Source organism: Linderina pennispora, assembly GCF_002104995.1.
Source record: "Linderina pennispora strain ATCC 12442 chromosome Unknown DL89scaffold_6, whole genome shotgun sequence".
In the NCBI taxonomy this organism is placed as follows: Eukaryota; Fungi; Kickxellomycota; class Kickxellomycetes; order Kickxellales; family Kickxellaceae; genus Linderina; species Linderina pennispora.
Window position 1 is genome coordinate 434662 of NW_024468254.1, and position 14718 is coordinate 449379.

The 14718-nt window shown below is 55.8% G+C and overlaps 9 protein-coding genes across 9 annotated transcripts; 4 read left to right on the top strand and 5 right to left on the bottom strand.

Annotated features, from left to right (window-relative positions):
- Positions 1–186: 186 nt before the first annotated feature.
- On the top strand, positions 187–1986 carry DL89DRAFT_292724 (uncharacterized protein; the record flags this gene model as incomplete). The annotated part of the gene is made up of 1 exon (XM_040890337.1): positions 187–1986. One exon carries the CDS (start codon positions 187–189, stop codon positions 1984–1986), a length of 1800 nt encoding a protein of 599 aa, XP_040743685.1.
- An 8-nt stretch (positions 1987–1994) lies between these two features.
- DL89DRAFT_267277 (haloacid dehalogenase-like hydrolase domain-containing 1) lies at positions 1995–2784 on the bottom strand. Its single transcript, XM_040887427.1, has one exon. It carries the CDS (start codon positions 2733–2735, stop codon positions 2031–2033), a length of 705 nt encoding a protein of 234 aa, XP_040743686.1. The 5' UTR covers positions 2736–2784; the 3' UTR covers positions 1995–2030.
- A 164-nt stretch (positions 2785–2948) lies between these two features.
- Positions 2949–3696, top strand: DL89DRAFT_267278 (vacuolar ATP synthase). The gene is made up of 4 exons (XM_040887428.1): positions 2949–3076; positions 3181–3262; positions 3343–3425; positions 3499–3696. The coding sequence occupies exons 1-4, from the start codon at positions 3023–3025 to the stop codon at positions 3637–3639; spliced, it is 360 nt and encodes a 119-aa protein (XP_040743687.1). The 5' UTR covers positions 2949–3022; the 3' UTR covers positions 3640–3696.
- DL89DRAFT_267279 (RuvB-like 1) lies at positions 3499–5145 on the bottom strand. The gene has a single exon (XM_040887429.1). It carries the CDS (start codon positions 5066–5068, stop codon positions 3701–3703), a length of 1368 nt encoding a protein of 455 aa, XP_040743688.1. The 5' UTR covers positions 5069–5145; the 3' UTR covers positions 3499–3700.
- Positions 5146–5607: 462 nt separating this feature from the next.
- Positions 5608–5991, top strand: DL89DRAFT_203982 (cytochrome b5; the record flags this gene model as incomplete). The annotated part of the gene is made up of 1 exon (XM_040884038.1): positions 5608–5991. A coding segment is annotated over one exon (384 nt), but the record flags the coding sequence as incomplete, so codon positions are not given.
- Positions 5992–6626: 635 nt separating this feature from the next.
- DL89DRAFT_267281 (aquaporin-like protein) lies at positions 6627–7863 on the top strand. Its single transcript, XM_040887430.1, has one exon. The coding sequence runs from the start codon at positions 6812–6814 to the stop codon at positions 7763–7765; it is 954 nt and encodes a 317-aa protein (XP_040743690.1). The 5' UTR covers positions 6627–6811; the 3' UTR covers positions 7766–7863.
- Positions 7864–7933: 70 nt separating this feature from the next.
- On the bottom strand, positions 7934–9491 carry DL89DRAFT_267282 (uncharacterized protein). Its single transcript, XM_040887431.1, has one exon. The coding sequence runs from the start codon at positions 9239–9241 to the stop codon at positions 8021–8023; it is 1221 nt and encodes a 406-aa protein (XP_040743691.1). The 5' UTR covers positions 9242–9491; the 3' UTR covers positions 7934–8020.
- A 931-nt stretch (positions 9492–10422) lies between these two features.
- Positions 10423–11794, bottom strand: DL89DRAFT_267283 (uncharacterized protein). Its single transcript, XM_040887432.1, has one exon. The coding sequence runs from the start codon at positions 11738–11740 to the stop codon at positions 10517–10519; it is 1224 nt and encodes a 407-aa protein (XP_040743692.1). The 5' UTR covers positions 11741–11794; the 3' UTR covers positions 10423–10516.
- Positions 11795–12306: 512 nt separating this feature from the next.
- Positions 12307–14033, bottom strand: DL89DRAFT_151448 (uncharacterized protein). The gene has a single exon (XM_040883542.1). It carries the CDS (start codon positions 13930–13932, stop codon positions 12334–12336), a length of 1599 nt encoding a protein of 532 aa, XP_040743693.1. The 5' UTR covers positions 13933–14033; the 3' UTR covers positions 12307–12333.
- Between the last annotated feature and the right edge of the window lie 685 nt (positions 14034–14718).

Sequence of the window (14718 nt, forward strand, 5' to 3'; positions counted from 1 at the left end):
AAATGAGCCAGGGAAAGGCGATGTGCATAGCTCTCCGATTCTGCAGACATGTTTTCATCCTGTCCTTCTTTTTCCTCCCTCTCTGCCTCCTGCCCTTTACAGCACCAGTCCTCTATCCCATTCCTGTTCTTGCAAACACTACAAATACGCATTCTCTCCCACATCCACAGTCCTCTATTTGCTATTATGGAATCCACCACACAGGCAGCTCACCAGCCGGCCATCAGCTCCCATGGCGCCAAGGTACGCGAGGTGATCCTGCTACTAGTGCTCGGTATATATGTGATAGTATGCCTGGTGTCTATGGTGATGCTCCTGCACCGGTATCTGAAGCGCCACGACATGTTTATAGCCAAGCGGTCTGCAGTTCTAATAACCTGCCAGGCTACTGCTGGCCTACTGGCAGGCGTGGTCTGTCTAGCGGCATCCGCGCTACAGAACTACCCATGTGCGGCCAAGCTGTGGGCTGTGTATATTGGTGTTCTGCCGTGGATTGGAGCGCTGGTTGCGCGATCTGTGCAGCGCCTTGTGCTGTACAGATCGGCACGCGACACCTCCACGTGCTGCAAGAAGGCAGGCTGCAGACCGCCGACAGCAATAAGGAGGCCAGGCACGGGGAGCCGCTTTGATGACGAGGGGCAGCGGCCTGACACGGGCATGACAGTGGATGCGTGGTCCGAGTTTGAGTGCCCCAGCCGCAATTCTGTGTCGAGTCTGCCGTACAACCATGAGGCATGCAATGCGATATTGCATCAGAGCCGATACAACCGATTTGTCACCGACAGGGTGCTGGGATTGTACTTGTGTGCATTTGGCTGTGTATTGGTGATATATGCGATGATCACCAATACACAGTCGAATCGGTTCTCGATAAACACCAGCGTCTGCGATCGTGCTGGCTGGGAGCTGTGGCCCGCTTACGCTATCGCTATCGCACTGGTTGGTGGCGTGCTTCCAGCATTGGCAGTGGCCATGTGGCAAATCAACGATCCGTACGGCGCGCGTAGCGATTTGCTGCTGTGTATAGGAACGGCGATTCTGGGGTCGGCGGTGTATATTCTGTGGCAGACAGTGTTCCAGCGGCTCCGCACAATGCTGTCGGAGCTGTTTTTCATCTGGATATGGATGCTGATAGCGCACATTTCGTCGGTGATCTGGCCATTGGTTTGCGCCAAGGAATACCACGAGAAGATGAAGAACCGACCGTCATCCAAAGGCATATCGAACAACTTCCGTGGAGCCCGGGTCCGCCGCAGTGTATACACAGCACTATATCGTGAATTCCACATGGTTTTAGAGGACAGCGATCAGCGAATGCGGTTCTTGTCGTTTTCTGCACGCTACTATTGCTCGGCACTTACTGCATTCCTCGACGACTACCAGGCGCTAAAGTTCCAAACAATCGATGCCCTAAGGCATGCACGAACGCCACATCTGCTGCATGGGTCAGCAAGCCGTTGCCAGCAGCGGGATAAGGAGCAGCCCAGGTCGCTTGAGGCAGAAATAGCAGTGTCGGCAGAGCAGGTGCCTAGTGTCACAGCACCCCCAAAGAGCAGGTTTGAAAAGTCGCTGCTGCTGGCGCCTGCCTCAGTACTGCTGCCGCCAGCGAGTCGCGGTAGTAGCAACAGCACCTTGCATGGGCCGTGTCAGACGCCTGTGACGGTCGGGATTTTTGACTCTGCAATGATGCTGCTGCCGCCTGGGGTTGTCGACCGAACATCGCAGTTCCCTGAGGCGGTCAAAATTGCGTTCTCCAGCCTTGTGTCCAAATACTTTAGCAAGTCTTCCCACACGGCAATCAATGTGCCAGCGTACATCGTCGATGACGTACACACGGCGCTCCAAAAAAACAACGTCTTGCTGTCGATTCTCGATCGGGCCAAGGACGAAGTCCTATTTTTGCTGTGCACCGATGTATATGCAAGCTATCGCAAGCGGCCAGATTTCAACAGCAGCCTGGCGTCGCTGGCACCACTGGCCAGTTAAACTTTTTAAATGTCTGCATTCGGTTCTAAACGTCGAGAGGCACTCTAGCTGTCATACCGTGGCAGGCCATACTTTGCTGGGTCAAAGTCGACCAGCGTCGTAACACGCTCGGTGGCACCGTGGATGCCCTCGGGCACGGATCCGTCTGGCGAGAACCGCATGTCATGGACCCAGATCGAGCTCATCTTGGCATTGGTTGCGGCCGCGATACCATTCGAGGCGTCTTCAAATACCAGGCAATCAGCAGATGTAAGACCCTTGCCCAAGCGCTTCATGGCGGTCAGGAACAGATCGGGCGCAGGCTTCGCATGCTCAATGGCCGGATCGTCTCCGCAGGTGATGTTCCCCTGGAACAAGGCAAACAGGTCCTGGTGCTTCCCAGTCTTGAGATCGAACATGGGGCGGGCAGAACTGGTGGCGACGGCGATTGGGATCTTGTGCTTGCTCAGGTGCCTAAGCAGCTTCTCGACGCCGGGCATGAGCTCAGCCTCGCCAAACAGCTGCTGCTTGAGGGCCAGGGCCTGCGAGTTGTACTCGTCAAAGGTCAGCGGCAGCTGCAGGTCCTCGAGGAGAATGTTGGTGGCGGTGCGGACGTCACGGCCCATCATCTTGAGCTTGGTCGCAAGCGGGAAGGTCTTGCCATACGGCGCGAGGATTCTGTTGGTGACCTCCGAGTAGATCGACTCGGTGTCGAGCAGAAGCCCGTCCATATCGAAGATGCACGCCTTGATTGAGGGCTGGGCAGACATGGTTGCAGTGTACAGAAAAGAGCAAGTGCTTGGAAGTAGACGGCTTTTGATAATACAAAGCAGAGGAGCAAATGGTCCACGACACACATTAGAAGCCATGCTATTTTACTGGTCCGCGCTGCACGAGCCGAAGGGAGCCAACTGCCCAGATGGCTATAGTGAGCCGACTGTCGGCAGGCTGCATGCAGTGTGCGTGTTGCCCACTCCCGTCAACTGGAACCTCACTATTTCCAGGTTATCCTCGTAGTATTCGCTCCCGCTATTAATTTCTTTCCAATTCGAACACCATGTCGCAGAACACGGGCAAGGGCAGGACTCTGATTGCCGCCATTGGCGATGAGGTGGGTTCTTGGGCAGCGAGATTAGGAGCTGTGCTGAAATTCGCTGGCTCAGCGGTCTTGCTTCATTGCGCTCAGGCAGCTAAGACCAGTGCACTCTTATGTAGGACACGATTACCGGCTTGCTGCTGGCGGGCATTGGCGATATTGACGCGCACCAGCGGGCAAACTTCATGGTCGTTACCTCGAGTAAGTAGCAGCACCGCATCATCGCAGCCCCCAGTTGCGGCTCCGGCATCACTAACTGACGGGCCAGTTTGGGTGTGTAGAGACCACGCAGGAGCAGATCGAGGAGACATTCACATCATTCACGCAGCGCAAAGATATCGCCATCATCCTTATCAACCAGCACGTACGTAGTCATGTTGAGTGTATGCTCTCTTCATCTTGTTTGATACATATACTAAAGTCCGGCTCTGTTGTAGATCGCCGAGTACATCCGCGGTATCCTGGACGAATACAGTGCAGCGTTCCCGACAGTGCTCGAGATCCCATCCAAAGACCACCCGTACGATCCGTCCAAGGACTCGGTACTGAAGCGCGTGCAGCTGCTGTTTGGCGAATAAGCAACTCTTTCTCACACTTTGCAAAAAGAATATATGGTTTCTTGTCAGCGCTACAGTGACTTTAGAGGAACAGCGACTCGGTAGCCTGCACAATCGCCACCGACTTTTTTGCGTCAAAGAACAGGTCGCCTGTCTCGAGCATGTCCTCCTTGTGAATCTCATCCCGGCCGTGGATCTGGGCCATGACGTTGGCCGGCGTCAGCAGCTGGATGGCGTAACGCAGCGATGACTTGACACCAACCTCAGCGGCGTACTCGAGCGCATCCTGGGCAACCTTGAGCCCCTCGGTCTTGGCTCTGATATCGAGGATGATCTGGGTCTCGCTCTGCGTGTACGGTGCGGTGCGCACAATCAGCATGCGGTCCAGCAGGTCGCGTGGGATTCCGTGCGGCGCGCGCAGGTCCTCGGTGCCGCGGATAGTGCAGATGCCGCGGTTCGATGCCAGCACGACGATGGGCGAGATGTTGGACTCGAGCGCGCGGTTCAGGTACGTGAAGCACTCAATATCAAGCATGTGCACCTCGTCGATGAAGAGGACACCGGGGACAAGCTCGGCTGTGCCCTGCTCAATGTACTTGTTGACGGCCTTGTTGATTTCCTGGCGCATCTTGTCGGTGATCTCGGTCTTGCGCGGCTTCATAAGCTGGCTCATCATCGACACAATATCCTGGCCACCCTGCGGCTTGGCGTTGGCCACGTCGAGATCGTGCAGCGTCACGTCCTGGATGACCTCGCGCTTCTTGTGCACATCGCCCTTGGGTAGCGGCACGTATTCATCGGCCTCCAGGTCGTATTCGGTTGCAAACGCGTCGGATCTGCCCACGCGCTTCACCGAGCCCGTGTTGGCTTCAATGTAGATGACGTCGCCCACAGACACCTTCTCCTTGAGCAGGCTCTCGTAGATGCTCGGGTCCAGCCGCAGCTGCTTCGTGCCCTTGGCCGTCTTCAGGCCCACCACCACATGCGAGATTGTCTTGCCATATCCACCCAGTGGGTTCTCCGTCTCCTCGGGCGTAATCTCGGTGACCTCGCCCTCGTATACCTCCTTCGTCTCCTTGACGCGCAGGCTGATTGCCCGCCGGAAATTCTCCATTAGAACCTCTGTCTTCTTCACCTCGCTCGAGTACACCTCGCTGCCGGTCATCGGGCAGAACGGCACGCGCGGGCCCAGCTCCTGTGAGATGGCATACGCAATAGCGCTCTTGCCGCTGCCCGGAGCTCCAGCGATCAGTACAGCGCGACCAGCAAACCGCTTGGCCTTGATCAGGTCAACAACGATTCCAGCAGCCTCGCGGGCGGTCTCCTGGCCGACAAACCCGGCAGCAACTGCCTCTGCCGTGCCCTCGGGCTTGAGGCCAAGTCCGCGAATGTGGGAGTGTGTCGCGACGCGCTGTTCCTTGCCAGTGCTTTTCACTTCTTCGATTTGCATGGTCGCTGTTTGAATGTGCACAAGAGCAGTCTGAAAGTAAGGGGGAGAAATTCAACAAGTATATGGAAACGTAGTGGGGCCAAAGACTGCGTCAAATTTTTTGTGAAAAAGAGGTTGACGCAAAAGGCCGGCTGTGCCAATTGCGTGATCCGGGCGCTCAATGGATCTAGCCGAGTTGGGATGCCATTGACGACAACAGCGGAACACAAGCCCCTTGGCGCTGATATTGTGAGATGATCGCACCTTTGCTCTTTCTCTCTTCGCATTTCACAACCCCTGCAATTGCCATGGCCGACAACGAGCTCAAGCAGCGCAAGCACGGAACCAACACGCCTGTGGACTCGGACATCCAGCCCGAGCTCAAGCGCCAACGCACTGTACCCAAGAGCGCATCAAGGCGCGCTGAGCATGTAGCCTACTGGAAGATCGTTGGGCGCATCGTGCTGACCCTGGCGGGGCTCAACTTCTGCCTCTCCTACCTGATCACCGAGACGTTCCTGTGGGGGTACCAGAGCAAATGGACAAACTACCGCAACTACATCCCGCGCACCCAACACGTATACACGCAGAGCGAGCTTGCCATGTACAACGGCTCAAACCCCGACCTGCCGCTGCTTCTTGCGGTCAAGGGTGACGTCTACGATGTTACTGATGGCTGGGGGTTCTACGGGCCTGGCAGCACCTACCATATCTTTGCGGGCCGCGACTCGTCGCGTGCGTTTGGCACCAACTGCCTGTCGAGGGAAGATCATCTCACGCATGATACTCGTGGGCTGAGCGAGCGCGAACTGGCAGGAATCGAGGGCTGGCATAGTTTCTTTGACAACCATCAGCGGTACGTCAAGGTTGGCACTGTCAAGCTGCAGCCAATTGATCCGAAATCACCCATCCCACTGCCATGCGATGACGCCAAACCCAAACCCAAGGGTCTTGTCCACAGCAATAGCGAGTAAACCCCCAGACATTTTGGTTTGAGCGTTAACCGCCATACTGTTTCCCGGGCTTTCTGAATATATGCATGTGTACCCAGGTAGTAGTTCGGAGCGGTGGTTGGTCAGCAGCCCGAAAATGGCTCAGACCAGAGGCCCTCTGTCTGAACTGTCTGAACTATCTGAACTGCCTAGCTGTACTGGGAATCGCGACAATACTTCAAGCGGTGGTCCTTTTTTCATCTTGTATGGAGATCTAGACCAGAATTTTGGTGAATTGCATCATTAAAATGCGTCCATTAATAGACTCGCCGGTGACTCAAACACAAATTCTCCCCCACACAACACACGGCTAAAACAGGTGTACGGCCTGCTCCTTCTTACGCCGCTCAAACATTCTGGTACATGGTAAGGGATCTGAGTTTAGGAGAGTGCGGATATGAGTGGCTATCCGATCATGCTCATGTGCTTGCGTTAGTGGCCAGAGTTGCTCTGTAACAGACGGCAGAGCCTAGAACCTGGTAAGGAACCGAGTTTACTGGGCGAGCCATAGCCTGCTTAAATGGGCACACGCCTGCACACAGGCTGCAGCACCAAAAGTACTATCCCTAGCTCTCTACCCTAGTCTCCTTCAACCTTATTCATTTATCTATTTGCTCGGCATTCATCACGTTTTATTATTTATCCATTTCATATATTACACCTGGCACATTATTGTCTGCAGGTACTTGCTGCAACCCCACACTCTGCAATTAGCCATTATCCTATCCTTTAGTGAAGTCCGCGGCTCTCCACCCCCCACTTCTCCACAAAAATGTCGTCATATGCCTCGCCATCCCGCGCAATATCGGAGGGCAAAACAAGCCGCAGCAGCTTGCTGAGCAGGTCGACGCCGAGTAAGGCCGGAGAGGAGATCGAGTATGCCGATCAGCGGGCCATGAAGGACACGTTCATCAACCGGCTGCGTATGTTCGTGTCCCCGTACTTTGCAGAGTTCTTTGGAACCGCTGTATTCGTGCTTGTCGGATGCGGCTCCAACCTCACGTACGCGGTCATGACTAGTAACAGCGAATCGGCATGGCTCTCGGCAGCCCTTGGCTGGGGCATCGGCCTCATGCTCGGGGTCTTTGTTGCAGGTGGTGTCTCCGGTGCCATGCTGAATCCTGCTGTGGCACTAGCCTTCGCCGCCTTCCGTGGTCTTCCATGGATCCAGGTCCCATTCTACTTTTTAGCCGAGTTCGCTGGTGCCTTCGTCGGTGCCCTTTTGGCATATGCGTGCTTTGCACACTCGCTTGACCCATTTGATGGCTACAACCGCCAGATCTCTGGCCCGTTCGGCACTGCCGGCGCCTTTGGAAATTTTGCCAGGCCATTTATTGGCAATGGAGCCGCGTTTCTTAGTGAGTCGGTCGGTACTGGGCTGCTAGTCTTGGGCGTGTTTGCCATCACAGACGCCAACAACTTCCCTGCCAGGTCGTGCACCCCAATTGCAATTGGCCTGCTGCTGACCGGTCTGGCCATTGGTATCGGGTACCCGACGGGCTACTCGTTCAACCCAGCACGCGACCTTGGTCCACGCTGTGCAGCTGCGATCTGGTACGGAGCCCGTGTATTCACAGCGCACGGGTCGTACACATGGGTGCCTGTTGCCGCGCCGCTAGCTGGTGGTCCTATCGGCGCGCTTCTCTACGAGTTCTTCATTGTATCCAAGAGAACCAAGCTCGACGACATGCCAGAGGACGAGCGCCGCGCAATCGAGCTTGATTAGCTGTCTTGCGCTCAGTAGTGGCCAAGCACCAGTGCCAGTCCCCATTAGCCTTATACTTCATGGTAGTTTCCTTCCTTCGCTAATGCTTTCATTCGATCAATATCTCTACTAAATTGGAATGTGCTGTTTGAGATTCATGTTATGTATCGATATATGAACAATTTACACGATGCTTTGCTGCTATATTGTTGGCCGTTAAAAACAAGAGGGCAAACATGTACGCATCTATAAAAAATGAATGGTCGTTAATACGGCTCAGAGACGCTGCAGGACACCAATGCGGAGGGAGGTGTTCATCAGGTTGCGGGCCGAGTTGTGGTGCTGGTAGACACCGCCGTTGAAGGCCTCGGTCATGTCCTTGCCAATACCGCCCTTGATCAGGGCCTTGCCTCCGGGGTGGTCGTTGATGAACGAGGCGACGTCGTAGACGTAGCCCTCAACAACCATCCACTGCTTGTGGTTCTTCTTGACGCCCTCCAGGAACTCAGCCTCGGTGAAGACCGGGAGCTTGGAGACCGGAGTACCAAACGACAGCTTGACGCGCTTGCGCTCAAGCTCCTGCATGCGCATCTGGATAAAGCCCTTCTCAATCTCGTTGGACGGGAACGTCTTGAGGTCGTAGGACAGGCCAAAGAGCGACATAGCACGGATGAACCACTTGGTCGGATCGTACTGGTAGAAGCGGATGGCGTTGCGGTAGTCGTTCGGGAACTGGTGGTGGAAGTTGTGGTAGCCCTCGCCCATGGTCACCAGAGCAGTGATCCACGAGTCGCGAGCAGTCTGGACATCGTCGTAGGTGTGGCGGCCAAGAGTGTGAGCCAGCGAGTTGACACAGAAGGTAGCATGGTGAAGGACAACCATGCGCAGGACAGTCGCGTAGAAGAACCCGCCGCGCCAGTCTCCCCAGCCAAAGCCAGCAACCGACATCGGGATCAGAACACCAAACAGCAGGACCAGGAGCGGATAGTACTTGTGCTGCCAGCGGATAAGAGGGTCGGTCTTCAGGTCCGATGTGTCAGCATAGCCCAGGCGGCGGCGGTCCTTCTTGACCAGCATCCAGCCCATGTGCGAGTGCCAGAAGCCCTGAAGCGCGTCATACGGGTCCTGGGGAGTGTCGGTGTACCTGTGGTGAACGCGGTGGTCGCGAGCCCACCAGAAAATCGATCCCTGGACAGCGGCAGAGCCGGCAAAGGCCAGGAACACCTGGAGCGGATACGAGGCCGAGTAGGCGGTGTGGGCCCACAGACGATGGTAGCCAGCGGTAATACCGAAACCGGCAAACATGTAATAGGCGATACCCCAGGCCAGAGTCTTCAGAATCAGCGGAGTCGTGAGAATGCCGTAAAGTGCAATCAGGGGCGTGGTCGAGAGAAGAATGATGTGAACCCAGTGGAGGCGCTCAAGCAAAGGCCGGGTCTCTGGCGGCATCTTCTCCCGCTTGTAGGTCGGCCGCTCAATGTACTTGCCGCCGGTCATCTTCGAGTCTGCGTCGTGCTTATTCTTGTGTCTAAAATCTCGTTCGGATGCGATTCTGAAGCGGATGCCGTCGGCGCTGCCAGATGGTCTCAAAGTGCTAGCTACTCAACAGTCACAAGAGTGTGCAAGCGAGTGGTAACAGCACGGCGGGACCAGTCAGCAAACAGCGGTAAATATCGAGGCTTTGTAAGCAATTCGCAGGCGCGCTTCTTCAGAAAGCAAAAGGTTGCAGGCGAATTCAAAAAAGAGCGCAAAGGAGGAGCAATAGAAACAGCAGCAAGAATAGCGAGCCAAGAGGAGGAAAAGCAGTCGCAGCCGGCTGGGGCTGGGCTTTTATACTCGGGTTGCGGGAACAAGCAGCCCTTTGCACCGTTGATAACGGCCGCCAGAGCTGGTGTGCAGTACAATTGGCTGGGCAGAGCCAGCCCGCCAGTTTCCCAGCCAGCCTCTCAGCCAGCTTCCCAGCCAGCCTCCAAGCAATTTGTTTTACCCACACCAGCCTCGCTCTGCTCCCCCAAAAGCGAATCGATTGGACTCGATATTTCCAGCCGATTGCGAAAATGAAGATCCTCGCTCTTTAGTTTGCCCCGTGAGCGCCCGTTTTTCTGCCTATTCCACTGCTTTTGGGTGGGCAGTTTGGGCTGATACCATCGGGGAAGGAGGCGGTTGCTTATTTCACAGATGCGTGCAGAACATGTCCACAAGGCCATTCCAGCGCACTGCGCCTGTGAAAGCCGGTGTTGGCAAGATGCAACACCGCCCCCATTCAGAGGGCTATCGATTGAGACTATTATGAAACAACAGGCAAATATTTTCAGCAATGCACTCGCATGTTCCTTATCGCCGAGTATCCTGTGTTCCCGCAGAAAGCCAGATGCGCTTGCACTGGACAATTGCACTGTGGGGCGCATGCCGTCTATTTGCCAACATTCCAGCAATGCTGGCTGCGATTGGCCCGCAGACGCACGCAAAAGCACAATAGCAGTCTCAGCCGCTACTGCCAGTGGAAGAAAGGCCAGCCTACTGCGCTGCTTGCCCCTTCTCCGCTTTTTATGCCAGGTTTGTCATGGCATATCTCCAGCACAAAAACGTGGAAGTTTTCCAAGTGGATGATAAGTACCCCGCTCCCAACCCGCCGGCATTTCGTAAAATGGTAAAAAATAAACGATTTTACATTTCCTCTGGGATGGCGATGATCGACGCCCCAGGAACTCACGACTCCATGCAACTGAAGGCAGGATATATGCATTTTCAGATGGTGGAACGCACAGATGTCTAGTTGACCCGGGGAGCAAGGCGGGCGATGCGCAGCGATGTGTTCATCAGGTTGCGCGCAGCATTGTGGTGCTGGTAGACACCGCCGTTGAAGGCCTCGGTCATGTCCTTGCCAACGCCGCTCTTGATCAGGCCCTTGCCACCCGGATGGTCGTGGATGAACGAGGCGACGTCGTAGACGTAGCCCTCAATGACCATCCACTGCTTCTTGCTATCCCTGACCTTGCCCAGGAACTCTGATTCGGTCATGAGTGGAAGCTTCTCTGCGGGCACGCCGTAGTTGACGCGCGCCTCACGCTGCCTCAGCTCCTTCATACGCATGGCAATGAACCCCTTCTCGATCTCGTTGGACGGGAATGTTTTGAGATCGTAAGCGAGGCCAAGTGTCGACATGGCGCGGATGAACCACTTGGTCGGATCGTACTGGTAGAAGCGGATGGCGTTGCGGTAATCGTTCGGGAACTGGTGGTGGAAGTTGTGGTAGCCCTCGCCCATGGTCACCAGAGCAGTGATCCACGAGTCGCGAGCAGTCTGGGCATCGTCGTACGTCTGGCGACCGATGGTATGTGCCAGCGAGTTGATGCAGAAGGTAGCATGGTGAAGGACAACCATGCGCAGGACAGTCGCGTAGAAGAACCCGCCGCGCCAGTCTCCCCAGCCAAGGCCAGCAATGGCGGTTGGGATGGCCACGCCCAGGGTCAGAACCAAGAGCGGGTAGTACTTGTGCTGCCAGCGGACGAGCGGGTTTGACTTCAGGTCCGACGTGTCAGCATATCCAAGACGACGACGGTCCTTCTTGACCAGCATCCAGCCCATGTGCGAGTGCCAGAAGCCCTCGAGCGCATTGTACGGGTCGCGCGTTGTGTCGGTGTACCGGTGGTGAACGCGGTGGTCCCGCGACCACCAGAAAATCGACCCTTGGACAGCAGCAGAGCCTGCTAGAGCAAGGAATACCTGGAGCGGATATGAGGCTTCGTACGACACATGCGACCACAGGCGATGGTAGCCGGCGGTGATGCCAAGGCCGGAGATCAGATACACAACCACCATCAGCACCAGCGTCTTGGTCTGGAGATCTGTGGTCATAGCGCCATACAGCGCCAACAGCGGTGTAGACAAGAGAAGAGTGACGTGCACCCAGTGGATTCTCTGCAGCAGCGGCCGGGTTTCAGGCGGCACCTTGCCGCGCTTGTAGGTAGGGCGTTCAATGGCAGATGCCAGCATTGTGGAAGAAAGATAACGCGCAAGGGCAAGCAGGAAAGAAAATGAGGTAGGAGACGGCTTCGACTCTGGATTGCCGGCTGGTACCATCGCACTGCATTTATAGTCTCGGCTTGTCTACTCCCTTGGCGACGGCTGCGCTGTGGACTGTGGTTGTGCCCTGCCTGTGTCTATACCACGCGCGGCGGTGGGGATATACCACTCTGATCACTTCTCCGAGCAGCATAGCTGGCTTTAGTGGCGAGCCAGGATGATTCACTATCCTATTAGCCTACCATGTCCAGCGCTGGAAAGCTCCAGTTGCACTGTCCGCCATTCCGGCCCATTCCGGATCTTCCCCTGATGCGTGCTGGCTGTTCGGACAGCATACTTCAGCTATCGGCGCAGATGAAGCTGCGCTCAGTCGAATGGGAAAAAAGTGGTTCGATCGGGCCCTGGCCACTCAGAATTCAAGGTCCCAAACCTCCACGTTTAACGAAGAGGCTTGGGACTGCGCTACGGCTGTATTGCTCAAGGGCAGCTCTCATGTTCGCCTGCATCTGAACGCATGAGTGCAAGTCGCTTAGAAATATATTGGGCGCCTGGGGCTGTTTATGTCAATGTGATACAGGGTGTATGAGAACAGGAGCGGGGGGCAAACCACGCATATCAAGGCCATCGTTACCGGCCGCATTGCCAGCGATCTTGATCCCCTGGCTTGTGCACTGGTTGCTAATCGATGGCGGCATGTCCGGGGTCAGCTGCAATACTTCAGGTGCCTCGGCTATCAGCATGCTCATGCCGCCGTAGTGGTCGCGGTCGTTGTGGCAATGCAGGACCCACATGCCCGGGTTGTCAGCCTGGAACCGGATCGCCACATACTGGAATGGTCCCAGCGTGACCGTGTCTCGCCGCATCGGCCACGGCGACCTTGGCCGCTCAACAGCCCTTGTGCCATTGGTGAAGCCGTACTCGACGACCTGGAACGCGTGCCCATGGAGATGCATCGGATGCGCCAGCGGCCCGTAGTTCACCATGTAGAGCTCAATCCTCTCAAAGCTACGCAGCACCAGGGCGTTTGATTGCGGGCCGTAGACGCGCGGGTCCCGCGCTAGGGTGCCGGTGGTTAGCGCGGTGTACAGCGAGGGAACCTTGGGCAATGCATAGGTAACATTGTTTATAAAATGCATCGTGAGCCCATTGGAGAACATGCCAGCCCCGACCTCCAGTCGTACAGAGCGCTCGGGCACAATAAGCGGCTCGCGGATAAGCGGCACCAAATGAATATCGCTGAATTCCGGTGCATTGGCGGAAGGTCCAGTAAACACTGGGGCGATAGCAGCGTATTCCACACGGCCGCTGTAGTAGCGCGTGTTGGCGCACTCTGGCAGCGAGTACATCTTGACCCTGTATCTGTAGTTCCATGCAGCCGTGGGCTTGGCCCGGATCAGCACTGATACACGCTGCGCCGGAGCCAGCTGCACGGAGCGCACAGGGGCGGCTTCTGTCAATACCCCATCAACCTCGATCACCAGCATGTCGTGTCCGTCAATGGCAAAATCAAACCACATGGCTGATGCCATGTTGACGAGGCGGAGGCGGTACTCCTGGCCCGGTGCGAGCCGGAGCTTGCCTGCTTGCCGCGCGTCGGCGCCGTTGATGATTCCGTCTGGGAAGTCTGTGGCTTTTGGGTTCAGCTTGGCGAATGTCGCGTTAGCACGCATGGCCACGGGCGCTGCAAACCAGTCCTCAAAGGCAACCAGTAGCTCTTTTCGGCCAGAATACGGATCGACCGGGCTCTGCACTACCAGCGGTGCCCGCAGCCCCTCGACATTGTGGTGGTTTGAGTGGCCGTGAATCCAGAACGTGCCTGCCTGCTCCATTGGGATTTCGTAGGTAAATGTGCTCTTTGGTGCGATGCTGCAGCCGCAAACCATCTGCGCGCCGTCGAAATAGCTGGTGCCATTGTATATGTACCCATGTATGTGCAGAGATGTCCCCTCGTCCAGCGAGTTTTTGACATTGATAACAAGCATGTCATTTAAGGTCGCCAGGATAGGCGGAATCACTGCGGAGTTGTTGACACCGATCGAGCGCCTGACGCCAGACCCGACTCTGTCCATGTGTACTTCTGTGATATCCCAGTTGAGAACAACTCTGGCAGCAAACACAGAGTGTAGCAGCACAAAGCATATTACGAGTGCTATTTGGCGCATATTGCTGGCAAAAAAAATTACAAATGAAAATGAGCAAGGAAGAGAAAAAGAGTGCGACTAGTGTATAGCCCAGTGGTGTGGGATACAAGGTGTGTAGGTTATGCCAATAGGTGTGGGGTGATGGAAGAAAGAAAAAAGCGGAGCAAGATATCGAAAGACCAAAAAGTGAAACCGTCCACCTGAACGAGATATTATATGGCATTCATCGCCTTGCCATCGTTCTGGTTGAGACAAGCAGCTTCATCTGGCACGCATAGGCAGCAGGCACGTTTTTTTCGCTGCACTCCCCGCCGTTTGCAGATGAATGTACATTCAGCTCGGAGCAGACAATGTGATGTGGCAGTGGATGTGGAAAGCTGAAATGGACATGTCGATAGTTCCACAAGTGTTTCACATCGCTTGCCCGCGCAACGCCGTGGGTGAACAATGCCCGGGACGGACAATGCTGGGATCCGCGCCATGGCCCCATTTGTGTGTAGCAGGCACTCCGGTGGCGCCTAGCCCAACCGTCTCCGGCTGACGGCGGTGCCTGCCGCATGGTGCGCCCCGTCACATGCAGCCGCCACAGCCTGGCAATCCCCAGGGCACCCGTGCATGGACGCGTTATAAACGCAATCCGATGGCCTCAAGGTAGCTGGAGCCATACTGGGCGCTACCTGCAGAGAATGCATCTGCAAACTACGCAGCGTCAATGGGCGCACTGTACCATCAGGACAGCGCTTTAGTACAAGCATCTGCAACTCTTCCAGTGCTGTTCACTCTGGCACACGTTCTGTACATGCACGC